Below are 25497 nucleotides of genomic sequence, written 5' to 3' on the forward strand. Positions count from 1 at the left end.
GAGAATTGTAGAGATTATAGGGAAATATAGGTGTGAAGTTGGAAAAAAAAATTGAAATTAAAATGGGTGGTGACGTGTCAGCCACCCATTGGCCGTCTTAAGCTTTATTAATTAATGTATTTAATTTGAGATTTCAAATTCTCATCCGTTAAATAACCGACGCGATTAAAGTAGTGGTAAATTTAATCGCGCTTTTTCCCACCTTTAAGCGCGGTTTTTAATCGCGCTTTTTCCGACCTTTCAAAAATAAAAACCCGCTTTTTCCCACCTTTCAGAAATGACTTATTATTTCGAAAATCTCATCGCATTTCGATCCATTTTGCGATTTGCAGCGGTGCAACTCTGAAGATCGGCCGTCTCCCTCCCGAAGGTGAATCAATTACAATGAGCTTGCTTATTTGCATTTGAAAATTTTTATCTCTGTGTTTTTAGTTCGTTTCCCCCCCTTTTTTATAGCGATTTCAGTGCTTATTTTACCCCTTTTTAGGCGTTAATGTCAAACTATAGCATTCATGTATTTTCCTAGCTGTAGATCTTGTTTTAGGCTTAACAAATTTGCTCAATTTAGCTTTGTCGAATTCGTTAGGGTTTTAGGTTTATATTCAATTTTTCAATCTGAAGACTTTGTATTTGGATTTTGTGCAAAATTTGTTATTAGCCACACCAAATTTACCAAATTAGGATTAGGATTTGCAGACCTTAATTTTGATGCTGTAAATTACACTTTCAAGTGTGATAATTTTGATCACAATCACATCAATATTTTGCTCTTGCTGCTCTGTTTTCCTGTTTATTGTGTTAATGATCAAGGGGTTATTACGTTGATCTAGGAAAACTGTTGAAATTCCAAAATGGATGATGATTTCTTCAAATATCTACCGTCAGAAATCGTATTAAATATCTTCTCAAGACTCCCCACTCGAGCAGCTATGGCCTGCAAGTGTGTTTGCAAGCCATGGCTCAGTCTGCTCGCTACTCCTGAGTTTGTGAATCCCCATATGTCTAGATCAGTCCCGGGCCTTGCTGTTGAAACACACTCAAATTCATTCGAAATCATTGAATTTGTGGATGAGCTTGGCCTCGACGTTGAGGTGGAGCATCGCTGGGATGTGGCCTTCAACTTCAGTCTCCCCTTTGACGAGCCAATCCATAGTTCGGCTAATGGTTTGATCTTTCTAAGAGGCTTCGATCATGGGGATCTCATCCTGTGCAATCCGATCACGCGTGACTATATCAAGCTCCCTTCTCCTCAACAAACTACCTCAGAAGATCAGCTTGTTTCTGAGAATTTTGGATTTGGAGTGAGTGGAACGACCGGCCAATATAAGGTGGTTAGGGTTTTCGTTGAGAAACCACTACATGAGGAGTACGAAAATGATCCATTACCATTTGAGTTCCAATATGAGTGCCAAGTGTACACTGTTGGAACCGGATCGTGGAGAAAAGTTCCTTCTGGTAACCCGCACTTGTTTTGTGAGGATCTTTGGGGGGTACTTCTGAATGGAAATCTCCATTGGATGGTAATAGATATAACCACAGGCCACTATCTTGAACGAATTTCTTGCTTTGATCTCGAAACAGAACGTTTTAGCACATTAACTGTACCTCCTCCTTGTGGCATAGGTTCACGCGATTGTAAGACACCATCTGTTTTGAGGGGCTGTCTCTGTGTAAGCCATATTACAGCTGATGGGGAGATTGTCATCTGGTTGATGAAGGAATATGGAGATGAGAAATCTTGGACAAAGGAAGTTTTTGTCGTCGATGTTCTTAGAGGACTTAGTGATGAACTTCATGTTTGCCCGATCAGAGTTTTCGAAAATGGGGACATCTTGATGGGATGGGCGGGGGGCAGGACATTCTACTACTCGAACAAGACTAAAACTTTAGACTATGACGTCAAGTTTCGAGGGGATCATAGTTCTTACATCTCTACGACCATGTATGCCGCAAGCTTTGTCTCTCTCAAGAATTTTGGCATGGAGAATGTAAGGTCATTTTGAGCCGTGACTGTAGTTTGATGTCTGATGATGTAATGCATGAATTGTGAGGGATAGGAAAGACAAACCTCTTCTTGTATCATGCAATGGAACCTCTTTTGCCAAGACAACATTAGTATTTTCTTGGGTTTTATTTGTGATGAGGAGTAGCTTTCTTGCTTTATTAGTTCTATTAAAGATCAACTGATAATTGTGTATCTGATTTATCGTCCCTAGTTGTAGCCTTATAAATCAAAATTAATCGATCACTAAAATAAAATCTTTAGGCCATTTTCAATTTCTACTTTTTGCTTTTTTGCCTTTTGTTCTTTTTTTCTAGGTGGGGTCTTTATTCCTTTTCAATGCAATTTTATAAAAAAAATTTAGTACGTAGGTGCACCATTTCTCTTGATAGTTTCAACTTTCAAATATGCAAAGAGCATGAAGAAGTGTTCGTGTGTTGTTTAAATAATACTAGACTTCTCAGATCCAGAGAATCCACTAAATCGCAAGATCTGGGAATTCGGAGGATCGTTGAAACCTTTGGTCGTTGGGCACACAATCTTTCCCTACTTTTTAAAACCCTCAACCCACTGCACTAAAATGATTAGTATAAGGAAGTAGGGATCGAATTCCACAATGATTAATATAAGGAAGTAGGGATCGAATTTCACAGAGATGGAGGCGTAAGTAAACATGCAAGAAGATCTGGACACTGTTTTTGACTACTGCCATGCATTTTTGGGGTTGAGACTTAACTATTAGACCGAGGAAATGTAAATAAACTATACTAACAACTAGACCTAGGCAAATATAACGAAGACATGCATAACGAAAAGCAAGATGTAAACGAGACAACACTCCAGCGATAACATATTACTAGACCTGATGAACAACTTTTCCTAAAAATGCCTAGACAGAGGAAAGACTGATCGTGGGGACCATTTCCCGAAATAGCAAGGTACGAATGAAAAGCTGCAAAATAACTAACTAAAGGTTCGACTAACTACCAGCTTCATCTTCTCTAACGATCCTAAATCACGAAATGCAGAGGAAAACAGAGCAAACTATAAAACGAAACAGATACAAGCTAAATTTAACCATTAAACTACGATTAACCACTGAAATTAAGCAGATCTACTATTGCTAGACGAGGTAAATGAGAAAGCAGAGACTAAACATCAAAATCATGCAGAAATGAACAGATCCAAACACTGGACGCTTCATCCGCTGCGGATCCAAGCCATCCACAACATACCACAGCAATTTCCATCTCCGATCACACAGATTCAACCAGATTCAAACGATCAACTACGATCTCCACACGATTCAACTGTAAAACTCAGATCAATCGCTTAAAGCATCCAAAATAAACAGAAAAACAATAATAACATGAAACGAAAACATAACAACAACTTCTATAGCTAATCAAGTGCAGATCCAATAGGAATTTAACAAAATACGGCCGAGCTTCGAACGGCGAAGACTCGGGAAATTCAGAAACGTAAACTTAAAACAGAAACTAGATTGTATCTTCGCCTCACGTAGAGACTGTGTTATACAAACTGATTCTCAAATTCTGAACCATAAACCCCCAAATTCTACCCCCTAGTGAGTGTGTAGAGTGTGAGAAAAATGAGCTAAGAGTTAAAGGATGATGGATGATGATCTTTATGTAAGCCGCGTGCTCTTATTTATAAGAAATGGAGCTTCTAGATTCTTCCTTGTAATCCCCATTCTGCCCTTTTTCCAAATGCTCCTCCATCTAGTGAATTTCCTTCTTTCCGGCTCACTTTCTCTGCCAGCCCCCTTACTTCCTGGATCTGGCGTTTTCTCTACACAGCTGGCATACAAAACCTTGTTAGACCCGAGAAATTACAGAATTTAACCCCATAAACAATGCATGAAATTAGCCTTATCATTATCCATCTAGGATCGAGTTGAGAGACGAAATCTCATAAACCAAACACATCACTAATTTAATCCGCAATACAATCTTACAAACCGAACACTCCCAAATAATATAATGTATAAAATAATACTACAATATGAATCTTAACACAATCAAATAATAGAAGTTTGAGATAGAGATGCTACTATGAATTTAATGGAGACAATATAATTATATAATTATAAATAAGTATTATGAAGTACTCCATTTAAATGTATTATGGAGTACCAAACACATGAATGTGGAAGTAAATAAGGTTGGGCAATTTCATTTCTTTTTTTAGTTATCTTTATCTTTTTATTTTTAAAAACTTAAAACTTACTTATTTCTTTTCTTCCATCCCCGATTCAATTATGAATCTTTAATGTAATCTCTTTTATTTTATTTTATTTTCTCTTCTTCACTTAAATAATTAGATTTCATCGTCATAAAATTTCGAATCAATTTGCTCAAGCACACAGTCGACTGCAGCTGCGCCGCTCTCAAGTTCCGCCGTCTCCACCACATTCCGACATAAGGTGAATCATTAGACTAAGCTTTCTTATTTCAATTGACAGTTTGGCTATCTCTCTATTTCATGTATCGGGATTTCGCAGTAAATTGATGCTTATTTTACTCTTTGATCTACTTGTTGTAGATATTGCTTTATCGTAGACAAATTTGCTGAATTTAGTCTTGTGAAATGCGTTACGGCTTTAGGCTTATATTTGTATTCCTGCATTTTTGATGCTCTATAATATGGAAATTTTGTTGCTCAATTTTGCCTATATATAACCTACAACCTTTTTTTTTTTTTTTTTTATGGATTTGGGATTAGACCTAATTTCAGTTTTTGTAATATTATGATTTTGATGTTGAAAATAACACTTGCAAGTAAGTTACTTTAGTCAGATTAATAATTTGATGTTGCTCTGTTTTACTTTTTTTTTTTGGTTAATGATCAAGGGGTTATTACATCGAGAGAGGAGAACTGCGGGTAATTTCAAAATGGGAGAAGATTTCTTTGAATATCTACCATCCGAAATCTTAGTAAATATCCTCTCAAGACTCCCCATTCAAGACGCAATGGCTTGCAAGTGTGTTTGTAAGCCATGGCTTGTTCTTCTCGCTACCCCTGAGTTTGTGAATTCCCATCTTTCTAGATCAGTCCCGAGCATTGCTGTTGAAACACACGCAAAGTCATACGACGTCATAGAGATCGTGGATGAGCTATGCGATGAGGAGTGTCATCGGTATACAGTCTTCAACTTCAAACTGCCCTTTGATGAGCCAATCCGTAGTTCAGCTAATGGTTTGATCTTTCTAAGAGGCGTCGGTCATGGTGATCTTATCCTGTGCAATCCAGTCACACGTGACTATATCAAGCTCCCTTCTCCTCGACAAACCACCTCAGAAGATCAGCTTGCATTTGAGATTTTTGGATTTGGAGTGAGCAGAACGACCGGCCAATATAAGGTGGTTAGGATTTTCTTTGAAGAGCCACTACGTGGGAAGTACAAAAAACCACGACATGATTACACAAATAAGTGCCTAGTATACACTGTTGGAACCGGAATGTGGAGAAAAGTTCCCCTTGGTAGCCTGCACTGTTATCTTGGCGACCTTGGAGGGTTCCTTTTTAATGGAAATCTTCATTGGAGGGTAATTGAGAAAATCGGAGATGACTTGGTTGAATGGATTTCTTGCTTTGATCTTGAAACAGAACTTTTTAGCACCTTTGCTACACCCTTTCATGGTATAGGGCGCTGCTTTACTATGACGCCATGTGTTTTGAGGGATTGCCTATGTTTGTGCTATGAAACTAATACAAATGTTCCGGAGCTTGCAATTTGGTCGATGAAGGAATATGGGAATGAAAAATCTTGGACAAAGGAAGTTTTAGCTGGCGAAGCTTTCGGAGGACATTGTGCACTTCGTGCTTCCCCGTTCAAGGTTTTCGAGAATGGTGACATCTTGCTGATATGTGATATGGACAAACTATACTACTACTCCAACGAGACTAAAACTTACCATGACTTCTTTATTGGAGACGATTGTGATGAGTATATATCTACGACCATGTATACCCCAAGCTTTCTCACTCTGAAGAATTTTGTGAAGGAGAATGTGAGCTCATTTTGAGCTGTGATTGCAATTTGATGTCGCTGATGAAATACATGAATGGTGAGGGACATGATAGACAACCCTCTTCTTGGATATGCATTGGAATTGGGGCAACTCTTTTGCTAAGATAACATTACTGTAGTATTTTCTTGGGTTTTATTTGTGATCTATTGAGTAGCTTTCTTGCCTTGTTAGTTTTATTTCTAACAAGACTAAAACTTTTGACTATGACATCAAGTTTTGAGGGGATCATAGTTCTTACATCTCTACAACCATGTATGCCTCAAGCTCTCTCTCTCGAGAATTTTGGATGGAGAATGTAAGCTCATTTTGAGCTCTGACTGTAGTTTGATGAATGGTGAGGGATATGAAAGACAAACCTCTTCTTATATCATGCAATGGAACCTCTTTTGCCAAGACAACATTAGTATTTTCTTGGGTTTTATTTGTGATCAGGAGGTGCTTTCTTGCTTTATTAGTTCTATTAACGATTAACTGATAATTTTGTATCATTAATTATCGTCCCTAGTTGTAGCCTTATAAATCAAAATTAATCAAATAACATCTTTAGGCCATTTTCAATTTCTACTTTTTGCTTTTTTGCCTTTGTTCTTTTTCTAGGTGGGGTCTTTATTCCTTTTCAATGCAATTTTGTATAAATCATTTTTAATATGTAGGTGCACCATTTCTCTTGATAGTTTCAAATATGCAATTTTTCCTCATCGCTACGAAACGATGTGCTCCGCATGCCGCATCCCTAACAACATATATTAGTAATTTTCTTTTTTTATTCCTTCTTATTTTAGGTTTTGATAATTCTTGACAAAGAAACTTTTGGTTTATATATCACAAACTAGATATTCATATAAATAAATCAATTTGATGATGTAATAAACTCCCATGCATCTACATTTAATTTAATTTAATAAAACCGACCACCACACAACGATGCAACATTACTAATTTAACATAATTTTATACTCAAATAATACAATTTATAAAATAATAAGAATTTAACACAATCAAATACTAATAGAAGTTGGAGATAGAGATGCTACTATGAGTTTAATGGAGACGATAGAATTATATAAATAAGTAGTATTAATCTATTATGGAGTATACCAAACATATGAATGGAATTAAATAAGGAAGGGCAATTTCATTTCATTTTTACTACGATAAACCTTAATATGTTAAACTTAATATTTCTTCCATCCCAATTAAATTGTGAATCTTAAATTTTATTTTAGGGGTAATTGCTTTTAAAATCACCAACTTTCCATGAATTTCGGTTTTTCCCACGAATTTTAAAAAGTTCGTGTAATGCCACGAACTTTATTGTCGGTTGCTATTTTCCCATGTCAGGTTTTCCGGTCTGATTCAAACTGTTCGTTTCCTATTAAGACAATGTCCAAATTCTTTTATCTTACTATCGTTATATTTGTCTTTGAAATAGCTTCGTGTCGGCACCTTGTACGCCTCAATCGGAACTCGGATCAAGAAGTTATGGCCATTATGATAGTACAAGGTCGCACAAAGGTCGCAGCCTTCATCAAATGGCCATAACTTCTTCATCCGAGTTCCGATTGAGGCGTACAAAGTACCCACGCGAAGCTATTTCAAAGACGAAAATAACGATAGTAAGATAAAAGAATTTGGACATTGTCTTAATAGGAAACGAACAGTATGAATCAGATCAGAAAACCTGATATGGGAAAATAGCAACTGACAATAAAGTTCATGACATTACACGAACTTTTTAAAGTTCGTGGGAAAAACCGGAATTCATGGAAAGTTGGTAACTTTAAAAGCAGTTACCCCTTTATTTTATTTTGGGATTTCAAATTCTCATCCGTTAAATAACCGACGTTATTAAAGTAGTGGTAAATGAAAAGTTGAAAACCCATATTTTTACCACCTTTAACCGACGTGATTAAGCGCACTTTTTCCCAACTTTCAAAAATAAAAAAGCGCGTTTTCCCACCTTCCAAAAATTACTAATGAATCAGTACTTTTATTTCGAAAATCTCATCACATTTCGATCCATTTTGCGATTTGCAGCGGTGCAACTCTGAAGATCGGCCGTCTCCCTCCCGAAGGTGAATCAATTACAATGAGCTTGCTTATTTGCATTTGAAAATTTTTATCTCTGTGTTTTTAGTTCGTTTTCCCCCCTTTTTTATAGCGATTTCAGTGCTTATTTTACCCCTTTTTAGGCGTTGTTGTAAAACTATAGCATTCATGTATTTTCCTTGCTGTAGATCTTGTTTTAGTCTTAACAAATTTGCTCAATTTAGCTTTGTCGATTTCGTTAGGGTTTTAGGTTTATATTCAATTTTTTAATCTGAAGACTTTGTACTTGGATTTCTGCAAAATTTGCTATTAGCCACACCAAATTTACCCAATTAATATTAGGATTTGGAGACCTTAATTTTGATGCTGTAAATTACACTTTCAAGTGTGATAATTTTGATCACAATCACATCAATATTTTGCTCTTGCTGCTCTGTTTTCCTGTTTATTGTGTTAATGATCAAGGGGTTATTACGTTGATTTAGGAAAGCTGTTGAAATTCCAAAATGGGGGAAGATTTCTTCAAATATTTACCTTCAGAAATCGTAGTGAATATCCTCTCAAGACTCCCCACTCGAGCAGCTGGGGTCTGCAAGTGTGTTTGTAAGCCATGGCTCGGTCTGATCGCTACCCCTGAGTTTGTGAATCCCCATATGTCTAGATCAGTCCCGGGCCTTGCTGTTGAAACACACTCAAACTCATTTGAAGTCATTGAATTTGTGGATGAGCTTGGCCTCGACGTTGAGGTGGAGCATCGCTGGGATGTGACCTTCAACTTCAGTCTCCCCTTTGACGAGCCAATCCATAGTTCAGCTAATGGTTTGATCTTTCTAAGAGGCTTCGATCATGGTGGTCTCATCCTGTGCAATCCGATCACGCGTGACTATATCAAGCTCCCTTCTCCTCGACAAACTACCTCAGAAGATCAGCTTTTTTCTGAGAATTTTGGATTTGGAGTGAGCGGAACGACCGGGCAATATAAGGTGGTTAGGGTTTTCGTCGAGAACCCACTACATGAGGAGTACGAAAATGATCCATTACCATTTGAGTCCCAATATGAGTGCCAAGTGTACACTGTTGGAACCGGATCGTGGAGAAAAGTTCCTTCTGGTAACCCGCACTTGTTTTGTGAGGATCTTTGGGGGGTACTTCTGAACGGAAATCTCCATTGGATGGTAATAGATATAACCACAGGCCACTATCTTGAACGAATTTCTTGCTTTGATCTCGAAACAGAACGTTTTAGCACATTAACTGTACCTCCTCCTTGTGGCATAGGTTCACGCGATTGTAAGACACCATCTGTTTTGAGGGGCTGTCTCTGTGTAAGCCATATTACAGCTGATGGGGAGATTGTCATCTGGTTGATGAAGGAATATGGAGATGAGAAATCTTGGACAAAGGAAGTTTTTGTTGGTGAAGTTCTTAGAGGACTTAATGATGAACTTCATGTTTGCCCGATCAGAGTTTTCGAAAATGGGGACATCTTGATGGAATGGGCCGGGGCCAGGGCATTCTACTACTCCAACAAGACAAACTTTAGACTATGACGTCAAGTTTCGAGGGGATCATAGTTATTACATCTCTACGACCATGTATGCCGCAAGCTTTCTCTCTCTCAAGAATTTTGCCATGGAGAATGTAAGCTCATTTTAAGCTGTGACTGTAGTTTGATGAATGGTGAGGGATATGAAAGACAGCCCTCTTCTTATGAAAGACAACGAATATTAGTTATTTTTGTATTCCTTCTTATTTTAGGTTTTTATAATTCTTGCCAACAAATTTGTAGTTTATATCACAAACTAGATAATCATAAACAAATCAATTTGGGGATGTGATCTGAAAATTGAAGATTTTGAATATAAAAACTTGAATGGGTTTGTTTCAGTAGTCGTAATGTTTGAAACCGACCACCAGACAACAATGCAACATCACTAATTAAACTTAATTTTTATACTCAATAATACAATGTATAAAATAATATAGTATGAATCTTAACACAATCAAATAGTAATACAAGTTGGAGATAGAGATGCTACTATGAATTTTATGTAGACAATATAATTACATAAATGGGTATTATACCAAATATATGTGTCACGACCGCATTTTCTAAGGATGGAAAATACAGTTGATCGTGACTAGGGGAAGATTAAAGAAGCGAGAAAGAAAGGGAAAATCAATGAAACTCGACCATAGCTCGAAATAATAGGGACAATTCGAATAAAATCAGAGTATTATCTCAACAACTGACAACTCAAAGGAATACAATATCTCAACAATAAATGAACTCGAAAGAAAACAACATTCAGCGGAAGCATTCGAGAGAAGAATCATATTATGTATGAAGACATAATATATTCGGAATATTTAAAAGCAAAAACAAATCTTCACCAGCTCTGCACCCACCGCGCTCGTCACAGCTCAACCTGCACATTTTTAAAAGCTGAGTACTTGATGCACTCAGTGGACTCATGCCGAAAACATTTTATAAAAAGTATTTATCATGCCACCATTGGGTGCCCTCGGGGTTTAACTTTTAAAAAAACATGTCCGAGACACTAAAATCATTTCCATTGTAAAATTCGACTGATAAGTCATTTTTCCATAGATGTCTACCATATCTGATCCATTGATAACAAGGAATGTGGCCACATTCCAAGTCACTAGACCGGCCGACCCAAAAGACGGCTCACGATCCCCATTGGTGTACACTAGCCTGAGTAGGGACTCACTCCCTAGTCAGACCCGAATTCGATTATCCATAGATGGCAAAAGCCACATCAGATAGGTTCCATAGATAAAACAAAACACGACATGACAAATATTCATTTTCATATAAAAATATACTTAGGGCATTACCCTTGTTTAAAAAAAAAGCCCACCTCATTCTCTTAAATCCTCAATTTATCTTTCTGTTCCATTCTCAAATAGCTTGCAAAAATTCACCCAAGAACATAATATGCAATAAATTAGACTTTAGAAAAATACATTTAACTAAACAATGCATATATTCTATGGAGGTTAAATTCTTACCCTTCGATCTGTACTTGAGAAATTCTGAAATCCACGCACTTTGATCTAAAGCAGCCAGACACCTTAATCCAATCCCTTACGCTACTAGTTGCTGGCCCAAGTTTAACACAATCATCTCCATTATTTCCTTGGCCCAAACAGAAACTAAGAAAAAGACTTCTCTTCTCCATTTGAAACACATCCTCTGTCGCCTTTCTCTCTTCTTCACTGAATTTGCAGCACCGTTGCAGTGGTAATCACAGCGGCGAGTTTCGTCGGACTGCCGTTCTAGCCCCTTCACCGTCGCCTTGAGACAAGTCGTGGTTGTCTATCAAAATTCAGCCCGTCTCGGCCACAGCCGCCGCTCAGTCGCTGCTGCTGCTGTTCGGAATTCATCGAGCAGACGCGAGAAGTGCCATCGCTGTCTCGATCAGCTTCGCACCGCCACTCTTGCTGCTCGCCGCTGCCATCTCCACGCCGCCCGTTTCCACCCGTCGAGTTTACGAGTTCGACGTTCACCCCTCCGTCTCCGTCATCTCCTCTCTTTCTTTCCCTTCACGCCGTCGCCCTCGCAGCTGCTGTCTGCCGTTGCTGCTGCTGCTCTTGATTCCGAAACTCGTTGCAGATCGTGCCGCCGTGGTCGCTGCTGCCAGCACAGAGCCGGCGCCGCCTTCCTCCAGCACGTCGTTCAGCAGCCTCGCCGAACGGGAGCCTGTCACGCTCCTAACATCGTCAATTTTCTTTCTCAACCGTCGCTGCCTCACTCTCTTTTTTTTTTATCTCCTCAACTCTCGGTTTCTTCTCTCCAAACTATTTCTTCTCGTGGATTGGTGGCTTCTCTCTCAGATTTTTAGTTGTGGAAGAACGTAGAAACATGGACTATTTATACTATAGTTGGAAAAGATATCTATGTATATATCTCAAAAATTTGATTTAATTTTGGTTGGAGATTTTTTTTCAGATAAAAGGGGAAGATGGGTGAAGAGCCTGGGAAGGGAGTTGAGATATATTTGACCAAATATTTGACTGCATAATTTGAAAAAGGGATGGGTATAAAAGAATTTAATTTATATGAATAATTTGGGCTTGGAAAGAATAACTATTTTGGCGCAAAAATGTAGAATCATTTTCTCGACAAAAGAAATTAAGGCGAAAATTTTTCAAACGCACAACCGACATCTTTTGATGACAATTATAAAGATAGAAAAAGTCCGATTGTTACCATATGAATAGAAGTAAATAAGGAAGGTCAATTTCATTTCATTTTTAGTTCTCTATTTCACTTTTATCTTTATTTTATTACACTCTTATTCTATTTCATCATATTACTAGTATAAACTTAATATGTTAAACTTATTATTTCTTCCATGCCAATTCAATTGTGAATCTTTTAACATAATCTATTTTATTTTATTTTCTTTTATTTTCTCTTGTTCACTTAAATGATTAAATTACACGATGAAAAAGAAAACCTTTTATATAAGGGAGGAGTACTATTTTTACCATATGTTCTATACACCTATTTTCTTTATTATTTTATATATTTTTTTTCATTAAAAATATTACTACTAATATTTAAAATTGGCACAAAATCGTCATAAAATTTCGAATCAATTTGTCTCAAGCACACAGACGACTGCAGCGGCGCCGCTCTCAAGTTCCGCCGTCTCCACCGCAACATAAGGTGAATCATTACGATAAGCTTTCTTATTTCACATCTACAGTTTTCTATTTCTCTGTTTGTAGCTCGTAATATGCCTTTGTTATCGAGATTTCGCAGTAAATTGATGCTTATTTTACTCTTTTTTCAACTGCTTGTTGTAGATACGGTTTTAGCTGTTACAAATTTCTGAATTAAGTATTGTGGAATCGTTAGGGTTCAAGGATTATATTCAATTTTGTTGTATTCCTGCATTTTGATACGATATTTTGTTGCTTAATTTTGTGTATATATAACCTAGAACTGTTTTTTGGGTGGAATGGATTATGGATTTTGGGATTAGGCCTAATTACTTTAGTCAGATTAATAATTTGATGTTGCTTTGTTTTACATTTTAATTTTTGTTAGTGATCAAGGGGTTTTTACATCGAGAGAGGAAAACTATGGGTAATTCCAAACTAGGCGAAGATTTCTTCCAATATCTTCCATCCGAAATCGTAGTAAATATCCTCTTAAGACTCCCCACTCGAGACACTATGGCTTGCAAGTGTGTTTGTAAGCCATGGCTCGGTCTTCTCGCTACCCCTGAGTTTGTGAATTCCCATCTTTCTAGATCAGTCCCGGGCATTGCTGTTGAAACACACCCAAAGTCATACGACGTCGTGGAAATCGTGGATGAGCTATGCGATGAGGAGTGTGATCAGAATAGAGCCTTCAACTTCAAACTGCCCTTTGAGGAGCCAATCCATAGTTCAAATAATGGTTTGATCTTTCTAAGAGGCGTCGGTCATGGTGATCTTATCTTGTGCAATCCAGTCACATGTGACTATATCAAGCTCCCTTCTCCTCGACAAACCACCTCAGAACATCAGCTTGTATATGAGAATTTTGGATTTGGAGCGAGCAGAACGACCGGCCAATATAAGGTGGTTAGGATTTTCTTTGAAAAACCACTAAATGGGGAGTACAAAAAACCACGACATGAGTACACAAATGAGTGCCAAGTATATACTGTTGGAACCGGAATGTGGAGAAAAGTTCCCCTTTGTAGCCGGCACCGTTATGTTGACAAGCTTGGAGGGTTCCTTTTTAATGGAAATCTTCATTGGAGGGTACTTGAGAACATCGGAGATGACTTGGTTGAATGGATTTCTTGCTTTGATCTTGAAACAGAACTTTTTAGCACATTTGCTATACATGGTGTATCTTCCTACTATATTAAGACACCATGTGTTTTGAGGGATTGCTTCTGTTTGTGCTATAAAACTGGTATAAATCTTCGGGAGCTTGCAATTTGGTCGATGAAGGAATATGGGAATGAAAAATCTTGGACAATGGAAGTTTTAACCGGCCCCGCTTTCGGAGGATATTTTGTAATTCATGCTTTCCCGTTCAAAGTTTTCGAGAATGGTGACATCTTGATGGAATGTGATAGGGAGAGTCTATGCTACTACTCCAAGGAGACTAAAACTTACCATGAATTCTTTATTCGAGAGGATTGTGATGAGTATATATCTACGACCATGTATACCCCAAGCTTTCTCACTCTGAAGAAGTTTGTGATGGAGAATGTGAGCTCATTTTGACCTGTGATTGATGTCTGATGTCTGCTGATGAAATACATGAATGGTGAGGGACATGAGAGACAAACATCTTCTTGGATATCCATTGGAATTTTCAAATATGCAATTTTATCATTACAAATTATCTATATGATTCTTACTTAGGTTCTTATGATTCTTGATTTTTTTTTTTTTTGTTTTATATCCATATGGAATTGTTCAATCTATGTTACTCCATAAACAATCCATTCTCAACAAACTAGCTATTGAGATTTACAAATCAATCTGAGAATGTGATCTAAGAAGGTTTTGAATTTAATCACTTAGCACAAGAAATAATGTCAGACTTTATGTTTTCTTCATATATAATCAACTCCCAATAATACATTTGTATTTAAAAAGTGATTGAAAACTTGCTTGAATTATAATACTTCTATTCAACTCTTACAAACCCCACTATTTTCTTTATTATTTCATCCTCATAATGCTTCAATCTACTTCGTCGTACTATAATTCATCTCATATTCATTAAAATTTGTGTAATTTATTAAGCATACTACCTTCATGACCTCGTCCCGTAAAGATAGAAATTTTTGAAACGACACGAGTTTTAACGCAAAATTGATAAAGTATGAGACATAGATTTAAATGTGTGTTAGTAGAAAATGAGTAATTTTTGAAACGACACGAGTTTTAATCCAAAATTGATAAAGTATGAGATATAGAAATAACTGTGTGTTAGTAGAACATGAGTATCATCTCATTAGAAAGAAATTTTTCCCTAAAATAGAATATTTCTATTTTTAGGGGACGAAACGAGAGAGTTTCTATTTTCAGGGACGGAATTAGTATTATTTATTAAGAAATTACATTTTCTTAATTTAAAGTGGCGGTAAAATCCTCAGATTTATTTGTTAGTGTTTTAAAATTTCATTAACAATTCGACCTATTTTGAGCTAAAGCACAGTGGCGCCGCTCTCAATGTTCGCCGTCTCCACCGCATTTCCACCGGAAGGTAAATGAACTTTCTAATTCAACACTCCACAGTCCCTATCACCCTGTTTTTAGCTCATTTCATATCTGCTATGAATTTGTTTTTGGGATTTCGCTGTAAATTGATATATATTTTACTCTTTTTTTAGGGCGTTGTTGTAAAACTATAGCATACATGTATTTTGCTTGTTGTAGATATCGTTTTTGCGGTGACAAATTTGCTGAATTAAGTATTGTGGAATGCGTTAGGGTTTTAGGCTTATATTCAATTTTGTTGTAATCCTGCATTTTGATGTATTAATATTAAGATTAAGATTATGTTGCTGCAGATTTTTGCTTATGTATAACCTAAAACCGATTTAGTATTACACAATTTGAACTTTGGTTTCTGCAAAATTTGGTTTGGCACCAAATTATTTTTTTGTGGAATGATGTTGTAAATTACACTTGCAAGTGTGTTACTTTGACCAGATTAATGATTTTGCTACTTCTCTGATTTCACTATTTTGTGAATGATGAAGGGTGTTATTAAGTTGAGAGATGAAAACTGTTGATAATTCCAAAATGGGTGAAGATTTCTTTAAATATCTACCATCAGAAATCGTAGTAGATATCCTCTTGAGACTTCCCACTCGAGCAGCTATGGCCTGCAAGTGTGTTTGTAAGCCATGGCTAGGTCTGCTCGCTACTCCAGAGTTTGTGAATTCACATACGTCTAGATCAGTCCTGGGCATTGCTTTTGAAACACGCTCCATGTCATACAAAACCATTGAATTTGTGGATGAGCTTGGCCTCGACTTAGATGAGGAGCATCGTTGGGATGTAACCTTCAGCTTCAGACTCCCTTTTGATGGACCGTTTCGTAGTTCAGTTAATGGTGTGATCTTTATAAGAGACTTTGATCATGGTGATCTTATCCTGTGCAATCCGATCACACGTGACTATATCAAGCTCCCTCGTCCTAGACTCACTCCCCCAAAAGTTCAGGATGAGTTGGATAATTTTGGATTTGGAGTGAGCAGAATGACGAGACAATATAAGGTGGTTTGGATTCTCTCTTCAGTAGGCCATTCTGAAAATCCACCACCAGGAGCGAATTCCCGAAATGCGTGCCAAGTGTACACAGTTGGAACCGGATCATGGAGAAATGTTCCCTTTGGTATGCAGCTCAGGTTTATTGGCGACAATGGAGGGGTATTTTTTAACGAAAATCTTCATTGGACGGTAGCGAAAACAAGAAAAGGCTCTAATAGATGGATTGCTTGCTTTAATCTTGAAACGGAACTTTTTAGCACCTTCTCTGCACCTCGTCCTCATGGTAGAGGTTTTCTCTTTAGTAGGTCACTCTGTGTTTTGAGGGATTGCCTTTGTGTAAGCGATATTTCAAAGGATGGGTGCGTTATAATCTGGTTGATGAAGGAAGACGACCGCAGTTGGACAAAGATATTTGTCATCCCTGAAAGTGACAGACTTCCTGACAACAGTGGAGCTGAACGACTTACTGGTGCAGTTCATATTTGGCCGATTAGAATTTTTGAAAATGGTGACGCCTTAATGGAATGGGAGGATGGCATGATATTCTACTACTCCAACAAGAGGAAAAATTTGGACTACAACATCATGTCTCTAGGGGATCGTGATCCGTTCACCTGTACGATCATGTATGCCTCGAGCTTTGTCTCCCTCAAGAGTTTTGTGATGGAGAATGTATGCTCATTTTGAGTTGTGACTGTGTAGTTTCTTTCATGTCTCATGGTGAAATGCATTAATGGTGAGGAATATGAGAGAATCTACATCTATTGCCAAGATACTCTAATTATTAGTTTCTTGGGTTTTATTTGTGATATGGAATAGCTTTATCGTGTTTATTAATTAGTTACACCCATATGTAATTAAAAAATATTTATATATTGCCACATGATTAAAAATTCTAACCGTCTTGTTTCAAATAAATCAAGATCAAAGTAAAATGCCAATTTTGGAATAGCTCTCTTCATCAATGGCTGATTAATTCCCTTGTCTATGATGGATGAAGTGATGAAAGAAATAGGAGGGTTAGATAGCTTAAAATTATTTAAATTAAAATCACATCATTTTGATTGTCACATATATTCTAATTTGCCACATTAGTTATGAATTTTGTTTTGGGGACAACTAGAAAAATCTTAAAGCTCATGTATATGTCTTATAACAAGTATCCCTTATGTAGTACATACTATGAATTTAATAACAAAGGACAATATAATATTATAATAACTTAAACATTATTAAAATTTAAAACCTTTTGTTTTATGCACCAAACATATGAATAAATCTCCATCCTAATTTAAATCACCGTCCTAATTTAAATAGTCAGTTCATATTTCAGTTCATATAACCTACAACGGTTTTTCTTTGCAATGGTCGAATGGATCTAGGGATTAATTAGGCCTCGTTTCAGTTTTTGTAATACCTACATTTTAGGTTTTGATAATTCTTGAGAAGAAATTATTAGTTTACTCCTGAGTTTGTGAATTCCCATATTTCTAGATCAGTCCTGGGCCTTGCTGTTGAAACACAATCAAAATCATTTGAAGTTATTGAATTTTTGGAGGAGCTTGGCTTCGACTTTGATGAGAATCGTGGGGATGTAGACTTCAACTTCGAACTCCCCTTTGATGAGCCAATCCATAGTTCAGCTAATGGTTTGATCTTCCTAAGAGGCGTCGATCATGGTGATCTTATCCTGTGCAATCCCATCACACGTGACTATATCAAGCTCCCTTCTCCTCGACAAACTACCTCAAAAGATCAGCTTGCAGTTGAGAATTTTGGATTTGGAGTGAGCAGAACGTCCGGCCTATATAAGGTGGCTCGGATTTTCGTCAAAACACCACTTCGTGAGGACTACCAAAAGTTTCCATCACCAATGTTCCAATATGAGTGCCAAGTATACACTGTTGGGACCGGAACGTGGAGAAAAGTTTCCTCTGGTAGCCCACGCAGGTTTTTTGACGAGTTTGGAGGGTTGCTTTTTAATGGAAATCTTCATTGGATGGTAATTGAGAAAATCACAGGCAACTTGGTTGAACAGATTTGTTGCCTTGATCTTGAAACGGAACTTTTTTGCACCTTTTCTTTACCTCATCCCCCTCCTTCACCGTTTCTTGTTATGGGTTTACACTATCATAAGGCACCATCCGTTTTGAGGGATTGCCTCTGCGTGAGCCATTTTGCATATGACGGGGGGATTGTAATTTGGTCGATGAAGGAATATGGGGATGAGAAATCTTGGACTAAGGAGGTCCTCACCAGAGAAGTTTGTGGAGAATTTTCTCGTTCTTGCCCAATCAGAATTTTCGAAAATGGTGACATCTTGATTGAATGTGATAGGAAAAGGCTATTCTACTACTCGAACAAGACTAAAGCTGGCTATGACCTCTTTTTTCGAGAGGATCAAGAAGAGCATATCTCTACGACCATGCATGCCCCAAGCTTTCTCTCGCTCGAGAATTTTGCCGTGGAGAATGTAAGCTCATTTTGAGCTGTGATTGTTGTTTGATGTCCGGTGATGAAATACATGAGATAGAAATCCCTTCTTGTATCATGCAATGGAAATGTTGGAGTGCCTCTTTTGCCAAGATAACATTAGTATTTTCTTGGGTTTTATTTGTGATCAGAAGGTGCTTTCAAAATTGAACAAATTAACAATCCATGTCATATACATGAACAAATTAATTCCAAAAGGTGATTTCAAAATTGAAGGATTTAAATTTAATCAATCGCACAAATGTAACCGATTTATAAATCAAGAGGTGATTTCAAAATTGAAGGAGTTAAATTTAATCAATCGCACAAACGTAACCGATTTATAAATCAAGATTGAAAACTTGCATATTTTCAATAGTTCTAATAATTTAAGGTTTAAACCGACCACAATGCTGCACTAATATAACACAATATCATTAATTTCATTATATTTATTAAATAATACTACTACAATCTTAACACAATCAAGTAATACAAGTTAGAGATAGAGATGCTAATATTTTAATACTTATAATAAAGTATAAATAACATTATTGCAGCAAATTTATTCTTTAAAGTAGTAGTAGTATTTTTTTTAGTGCAGCGGCGCTGCTCTAAACATCCGCCGTCTCCACCGCATTCCGCCAGAAGGTGAATCATTACAATAAGCTTTCTTATTTTTGCATCGACAGTTTTACTCTCTCTCTCTCTCTAGCTCATTTTATGCCTTTGTTATCGGGTTTTCGAAGTAAATTGATGCTTATTTTACTCTTTTTTCCCTACTTATATTCAATTTTGTTGTAACCCTATAATATTGAAATTTCCATATTTTTGAGTATATATTACCTAGAACCGATTTAGTATTGCATATTTTGTACTTCAAATTTGGTATGCCACCAAATTATTAATGGGAAACAGTCATTTAAATCACCAAGTTTGGTCTAAATCTGGTCTATCTCACAAAGTTTGAAATCCGCTAATTAAATCACGAAATTTCAATTTTTCTAGTTTATCCAATGAGTCGAATTTTAGATGGAAATCTTTGTTGACGTGGATTGAGATTTAAATCATGAAAAAGATGCGTGAATAATCCAAAATGTAATCACAAGGAGCTTGATCTTAAAGTTGGATTGAGATTGCAAGATGGATTTCAATGTAGAGATTTTACCTATGGGTAATTTAATTAGCGGATTTTAAACATTGTGGGATAGACCAGATTTTAACCAAACATGGTAATTTAAATGACTATTTACCCAATTATTAATATGTCGATTGGATTAGGGATTAGGCCTATATTTAATTTTTGTAATATTAGGGTTTGGAGACCTAAATTTTGATGTTATAAATCACACTTGCAAGTGTGTTAATTTGATCAGATTAATATTTTGATGTTGCTTTGTATTCCTTTTTTTTGTTAATGATCAAGGGATTATTACGTGGAGAGAGAAAAACTGCAGATAATTCCAAAATGGGCGAAGATTTCTTCCGATATCTTCCATCCGAAATCGTATTAGATATCCTCTCAAGACTCCCTACTCAAGACGCTATGGCTTGCAAGTGTGTTTGTAAGCCATGGCTTGTTCTTCTCGCTACCCCTGAGTTTGTGAATTTCCATCTTTCTAGATCAGTCCCGGGCATCGTTGTTGAAACACACTCAACAAGGTCATACGACGTCATTGAAGCCTTCAACTCTGATGAAGAGCATTTTCGGGATGTAACCTTCAACTTCAAACTCCCTTTTGATGAACCAATTCATAGTTCAGCCGATGGTTTGATCTTTCTAAAAGACGATGATTTTGGTGATCTTATCCTGTGTAATCCAATCACTCGTGACTATATCAAACTCCCTTTTCCTCCACAGACTACCTCCGCAGAAGAGCTTGAAATGGATACATTTGGATTTGGAGTGAGCAGAACGACCGGCCAATATAAGGCCGTCAGGGTTTTCGAACAAGATCGGTTACCATTTGAGTGCCAAGTATACACCGTTGGAACCGGATTGTGGAGAAAAGTTCCTTCTGATAGCCTGCTTAGCTTTTTTTACCACCATAAAATGGTACTTTTGAATGGAAATCTTCATTTGATGGCATTGGAGATGACAATAGACGGCATGGTTGAACATATTTCTTGCCTTGATCTCGAAACAGAAGTTTTTAGCACATTTTCTATACCTGACCCTGAAGGCTTAGGTTTCAGCTATTGTAGGATGGCATCTGTTTTTAGGGATTGTCTCTGTCTAAGCCATATTACAGCTGATGGGGAAATTGTAATCTGGTTGATGAAGGAATATGGAGATGATAATTCTTGGGTAAGGGAAGTTTTCGTGTGCGAAGTTGCTGGAGGATTTTTTAATGAAAGTCATGTTTGGCCAATCAGAGTTTTTGAAAATGGGGACATCTTGATGGAATGTGATGGCAAGCCATTCTACTACTCCAAAAAGACTAAAACTTTCGACTATGACACCGCATTTCGAGGGGATCGTTTTTCTTATATCTCTATGACCATATATACCTCAAGCTTTGTCTCTCTCAAGAATTTTGCCATGGAGAATGTAAGCTCATTTTGAGTTGGGAATGTAGTTTGATATCTGATGATGACATTATAACTATTGATCTTCCAATGGATTTTTGCCTTTTCAATTTCTACCTTTTGCTTTTCTGCCTTTATTCTTTTTCTAGGTTGGATCTTTATATCCAATGCAATTTTATATATTTTCAACCCCTTTTTTGTTGTATGGAGTATTATGTAGGTGCAATATTTCTGTTGATAGTTTCAAATATGCAATTTTATAATTACTAAATAATTATCTTTATTAAAACTTAGAAAATATGGAATAAACTTGTGCCCCGATTCACAGTGTGCTCCACACCCTAACAACATATATAATAGAAATCCATGGGTTTCATCCTAAAACCAATTGATGATAGGAGGAGGGCCCATGTGATTTATATACTAGTTTTCTCTTGACATCGATGTGGGACAGTCATATGTTATATTTTTAGTTTCAATTGCCAACAATATATATACTCCACTATTTGTTCATTTCTTTTTTCTATTCCTTTCTTATTTTAGGTTTCGATAATTCTTGAGAAGAAATTATTAATATATAACGTGAAGAGTAAATATGGGGATGTAATTTGAAAATTAAAGATTTTGAATTTAATCGTTGCAAAAATGTTATAATCTCCTATGCATCTACATATATTAAAAGATTGAAAACGTGAAAGTGTGTTTCAATAGTTGCCTGAGATCTCAAACGAGATATCCTAATTTTAGGATTCTATTCTTTGTAACTGCAAATTTTGTAAGCAATATTAATATGTTGCTGCTGCTCACATTTCACTTTTTTTGTTACTGATGAAGGTGTTATTAAGTTGAGAGATGAAAACGGCTGATAATTCCAAAATGGGTGAATATTTCTTCAAATATCTACCATCAAAAATCCTAGTAGAAATCCTCTCAAGACTTCCCACTCGAGCCGCTATGGCTTGCAAGTGTGTTTGTAAGTCATGGTTCGGTCTGCTGGCTACTCCCGAGTTTGTGAATTCCCATATTTATAGATCAGTCCCGGGCCTCCTTGTTAAAAACATTCAACAAGCTCGTATGATGTCAATGAATTTGTGGATGAACTTGGCCTCGACCTTGATAAGGAGCATCGTTGGAATGTAGCCATCAACTTCAAACTCCGTTTTGACGAACCAACTCATAGTTAGGTCAATGGTTTGATCTTTCTTAGAGACTTTGGTCGTGGTGATCTTATCCTGTGCAATCCAATCACTCGTGACTATATCAAACTCCCTTGTCCTCCTCAAACTACCACCGCAGTTGATCTTGAAATGGATACTTTTGGATTTGGAGTGATCAAATTGACTGGCCAATATAAGGTGGTTAGGGTTTTCGTTGAAGCACCACGAGAAGAGGCATACAAACATGATCACCTATTACCATTTGTGTGACATCCCTAATCCGAAACATACATCATTTTTATATTTATACATTTTAGATAAGTGCATTTTTATATTATTATTTGCACAATAAACATTATATATATATATATATATATTGCCTTAATTATTAATTAATTAATTTAAGTGTGTGCTAATGTGAACGTGTGCTTTGGAATTATGGAAGTATATATATTGTGCATGACTAGTATCTTAATTATCAAGCAAGCTCCATTTTTATATATTTTTATTTAGATTATTAAATAATTATTTGGTTCATAGTATATGTGGGTGACACGTATTCTATGTACATGCCATTTGGATTACTAACACTTTAATAGTAAGCATAAGTCGGCAAGTGACCGACGTGAACTTTAATATATTATTGTATATATTTATGCAAAAAAAAGAGAGATATTGGAGAAGAGTAAACCGAAAGAACGAAAATGCAAGAAATTTATTGAAGTTCACTTTGGGGCTTTAGTCGATCAAGGGTTATAAATCAAGAGTTGAATCAGGAATTCAATAAGTTACTTATCGTAATCAGGTGTGTATAAATCACACTTTTAATTTTACATATTTTTATGTGATTGATTGCTATGTGTTAAATGGAAGTGAATATTTGAATTATATGATGTGAGCTTGAAATGGTTATGTGTTATTTGATATTGATGGTGAAATGTGATGTGGATATGTGATTTGTGCAATAGATATGTTTATCTATAGTATTGGAGTTATTGATGGATTATATGGATATGTAATTGGTGCAATGGATATGTTTGATATATCATATTGGAATCATTTGAATCATGGGATTAAAGAGGATATGTGACAGTCTTGCTCTGAATCTGATATACAATGGCAAAAGACCTACGGGTCATATACAATGATAATAGACCTACAGGTCAATACAAAGAGCAAAGAGGGACCTTCGTGGAAAGGTCAAATCAAAGAGAGGCCTTCGTGGAAAGGTCAAAATATGCAAAGAGGGGCCTTCCAGCAAATAAATATAAGGGACCTACGGGTCGTATACAATGGAAATCCCGGGCAGATACCAGACTTGATGTGTCACAGAATAATAAAATGAATGGAGAGGCATATGCATATGAATATTAAATTGTGTATGATATTTATTACTTTCGGTGATATATGTTGGTGAATGAATGTATTTGATATTTGTATGTGGAATTAAAGGAAATGTTTATATGCACTGAGTTGTGGCTCATATAAACCACTAATATTTTTCAGGAATAAGATATCAATGATGCGTGGGTTTATGTGAGTTACAGTTATTATAAGGGTTGGCGGCTGACGCATTTTGGCAACTTCTCCTCCTCATCATTTTTGCATATAGATAAATGTACAGTATATAGAGTGGTGAGAGGGTCTCACTGCAGTTTAGAATGGTTTGAAATATGTAATTAATAAATGTTGATTTTTAAAATGATATAATATGTGCGTTTTATGTACTTGAAACGTGGGTTAATTTATTTTATATTTAAAATTTATTTATTATAAGTAGTATGTCAGATAGGGTTGGGTGTGACAATTTGCATGCCAAGTATACACCGTTGGAACCGGATTGTGGAGAAAAGTTCCTTCTGGAAGCCCGCCGCTCAGGTTTTTTGACTTCCATGGCGGGGTATTTTTGAATGGAAATCTTCATTTGATGGCATTGGAAATGAAAACAAACGGCTTGGTTGAACGAAATTTTTGTTTTGATCTTGAAATAGAACTTTTAAACACATTTTCTGTACCTCCCCCTTGTGGTAAGGGTGAACGCTATTGTAAGACGCCATCTGTTTTGAGGGATTGCCTCTGTTTAAGCCATATTACAGGTGATGGGGAGATTGTAATATGGTTGATGAAGGAATACGGAGATGACAATTCATGGATAAGGGAAGTTTTCGTTTGCGAAGTTGATATAGGATTTGTTGGTGAGCGTCATGTTTGGCCAATCAGAGTTTTCGAAAATGGGGATATCTTGATGGAAGAGGAAGACATGCCATTCTACTACTCCAACAAGACAGGAAACTTTCGACAATGACATCACATTTCGAGGGGATCGTAGTTCTTACTATACCTCTATGACCATGTGTGCCTCAAGTTTTCTCACTCTGAAGAATTTTGTGATGGAGAATATGAGCTCATTTTGCTTTTAGCTTTTTGTTCTGTTTCCTTTTTAATTTCTTCTATTTCAAAATACAATTTTATTGATTTTTCACCCACTTTTGAATACATTTTGGTACAGCATGACAACATCTCTTTTGATAAATTTAAAATATGCAATTTTATGATTACAAATTATCTATATTAAAGCGTGAATATTGTGGATCAAAGATGAACTACCATGAGGATTATAAGATTATTAGTTACTCCATTCTTATTTAGGCGATGATAATTATTAACAATTTTTTTTAGTAAATGTCGACGGGGAATTGCTCAATCTGTGTTACAAATAATTTATAATCACAAACTTCAACACTAACAAATTAACTTTAGGATGTGATATAAAAATTGAAGATTTTGAATTAAATCGATTATACAAAAATAATGTCAAACTTTATGTTTTCTTCAAATGTAATCAACTTCCAAAATGCATCTGTATTTAAAAAATGATTGAAAACTTGCAAAGGTTTTAATAGTTCTATTCAACTTCTTCAACGCCCCCTATTTCATACCCATAATAATACTCTATATTAAATTTCGC

At 36.3% G+C, this 25497-nt stretch overlaps 7 protein-coding genes and 1 long non-coding RNA gene across 10 annotated transcripts; 7 read left to right on the top strand and 1 right to left on the bottom strand.

Annotated features, from left to right (window-relative positions):
• The first annotated feature begins 285 nt into the window (after positions 1-285).
• Positions 286-2163, top strand: LOC125188803 (F-box protein DOR-like). 2 transcript variants are annotated; one of them, XM_048085856.1, is made up of 2 exons: positions 286-370; positions 831-2163. In XM_048085856.1, exon 2 carries the CDS (start codon positions 852-854, stop codon positions 2001-2003), a length of 1152 nt encoding a protein of 383 aa, XP_047941813.1. In that variant the 5' UTR covers positions 286-370; positions 831-851; the 3' UTR covers positions 2004-2163. The 2 variants fall into 2 exon arrangements, with proteins under 2 accessions (XP_047941813.1, XP_047941814.1); XM_048085857.1 differs by lacking the exon at positions 286-370 and having other exon boundaries at positions 383-1520; positions 1624-1806.
• A 2221-nt stretch (positions 2164-4384) lies between these two features.
• On the top strand, positions 4385-6492 carry LOC125188805 (F-box/kelch-repeat protein At3g23880-like). The gene is made up of 2 exons (XM_048085861.1): positions 4385-4448; positions 4876-6492. Exon 2 carries the CDS (start codon positions 4918-4920, stop codon positions 6049-6051), a length of 1134 nt encoding a protein of 377 aa, XP_047941818.1. The 5' UTR covers positions 4385-4448; positions 4876-4917; the 3' UTR covers positions 6052-6492.
• Positions 6493-8041: 1549 nt separating this feature from the next.
• Positions 8042-9871, top strand: LOC125188806 (F-box protein At3g07870-like). 2 transcript variants are annotated; one of them, XM_048085862.1, is made up of 2 exons: positions 8042-8132; positions 8592-9871. In XM_048085862.1, exon 2 carries the CDS (start codon positions 8613-8615, stop codon positions 9654-9656), a length of 1044 nt encoding a protein of 347 aa, XP_047941819.1. In that variant the 5' UTR covers positions 8042-8132; positions 8592-8612; the 3' UTR covers positions 9657-9871. The 2 variants fall into 2 exon arrangements, with proteins under 2 accessions (XP_047941819.1, XP_047941820.1); XM_048085863.1 differs by lacking the exon at positions 8042-8132 and having other exon boundaries at positions 8155-9281; positions 9385-9560.
• A 492-nt stretch (positions 9872-10363) lies between these two features.
• LOC125188811 lies at positions 10364-11982 on the bottom strand. Its single transcript, XR_007170777.1, has 2 exons — positions 11143-11982; positions 10364-10535 (listed from the first exon to the last, which is right to left on the bottom strand). It is a non-coding gene; the product is annotated as an uncharacterized LOC125188811 (long non-coding RNA).
• A 1242-nt stretch (positions 11983-13224) lies between these two features.
• LOC125190015 (F-box/kelch-repeat protein At3g06240-like) lies at positions 13225-14367 on the top strand. Its single transcript, XM_048087216.1, has one exon. It carries the CDS (start codon positions 13225-13227, stop codon positions 14365-14367), a length of 1143 nt encoding a protein of 380 aa, XP_047943173.1.
• Positions 14368-15278: 911 nt separating this feature from the next.
• LOC125188799 (F-box protein At3g07870-like) lies at positions 15279-17248 on the top strand. Its single transcript, XM_048085853.1, has 2 exons — positions 15279-15358; positions 15858-17248. Exon 2 carries the CDS (start codon positions 15877-15879, stop codon positions 17056-17058), a length of 1182 nt encoding a protein of 393 aa, XP_047941810.1. The 5' UTR covers positions 15279-15358; positions 15858-15876; the 3' UTR covers positions 17059-17248.
• Positions 17249-17361: 113 nt separating this feature from the next.
• LOC125190016 (F-box protein At4g22390-like) lies at positions 17362-18859 on the top strand. Its single transcript, XM_048087217.1, has 2 exons — positions 17362-17390; positions 17866-18859. The coding sequence occupies exons 1-2, from the start codon at positions 17362-17364 to the stop codon at positions 18857-18859; spliced, it is 1023 nt and encodes a 340-aa protein (XP_047943174.1).
• Positions 18860-20311: 1452 nt separating this feature from the next.
• LOC125190017 (F-box/kelch-repeat protein At3g06240-like) lies at positions 20312-21409 on the top strand. The gene has a single exon (XM_048087218.1). The coding sequence runs from the start codon at positions 20312-20314 to the stop codon at positions 21407-21409; it is 1098 nt and encodes a 365-aa protein (XP_047943175.1).
• The last annotated feature ends 4088 nt before the right edge of the window (positions 21410-25497 follow it).

Source organism: Salvia hispanica, chromosome 5, assembly GCF_023119035.1.
Source record: "Salvia hispanica cultivar TCC Black 2014 chromosome 5, UniMelb_Shisp_WGS_1.0, whole genome shotgun sequence".
Classification (NCBI taxonomy): domain Eukaryota; kingdom Viridiplantae; phylum Streptophyta; class Magnoliopsida; order Lamiales; family Lamiaceae; genus Salvia; species Salvia hispanica.

Excerpts from the sequence above, each read along its gene's own strand:
- LOC125188806 (XM_048085862.1), top strand. The coding sequence starts at position 8,613 with ATGGGGGAAGATTTCTTCAAATATTTACCTTCAGAAATCGTAGTGAAT.
- LOC125188799 (XM_048085853.1), top strand. The coding sequence starts at position 15,877 with ATGAAAACTGTTGATAATTCCAAAATGGGTGAAGATTTCTTTAAATAT.
- LOC125188805 (XM_048085861.1), top strand. The coding sequence starts at position 4,918 with ATGGGAGAAGATTTCTTTGAATATCTACCATCCGAAATCTTAGTAAAT.
- LOC125190016 (XM_048087217.1), top strand. The coding sequence starts at position 17,362 with ATGGATGAAGTGATGAAAGAAATAGGAGG. Across the intron at positions 17,391-17,865 it reads GTGATGAAAGAAATAGGAGG|ATCAGTCCTGGGCCTTGCTG; the intron begins GTTAGATAGCTT and ends CCATATTTCTAG.
- LOC125190015 (XM_048087216.1), top strand. The coding sequence starts at position 13,225 with ATGGGTAATTCCAAACTAGGCGAAGATTTCTTCCAATATCTTCCATCC.
- LOC125190017 (XM_048087218.1), top strand. The coding sequence starts at position 20,312 with ATGGGCGAAGATTTCTTCCGATATCTTCCATCCGAAATCGTATTAGAT.
- LOC125188803 (XM_048085856.1), top strand. The coding sequence starts at position 852 with ATGGATGATGATTTCTTCAAATATCTACCGTCAGAAATCGTATTAAAT.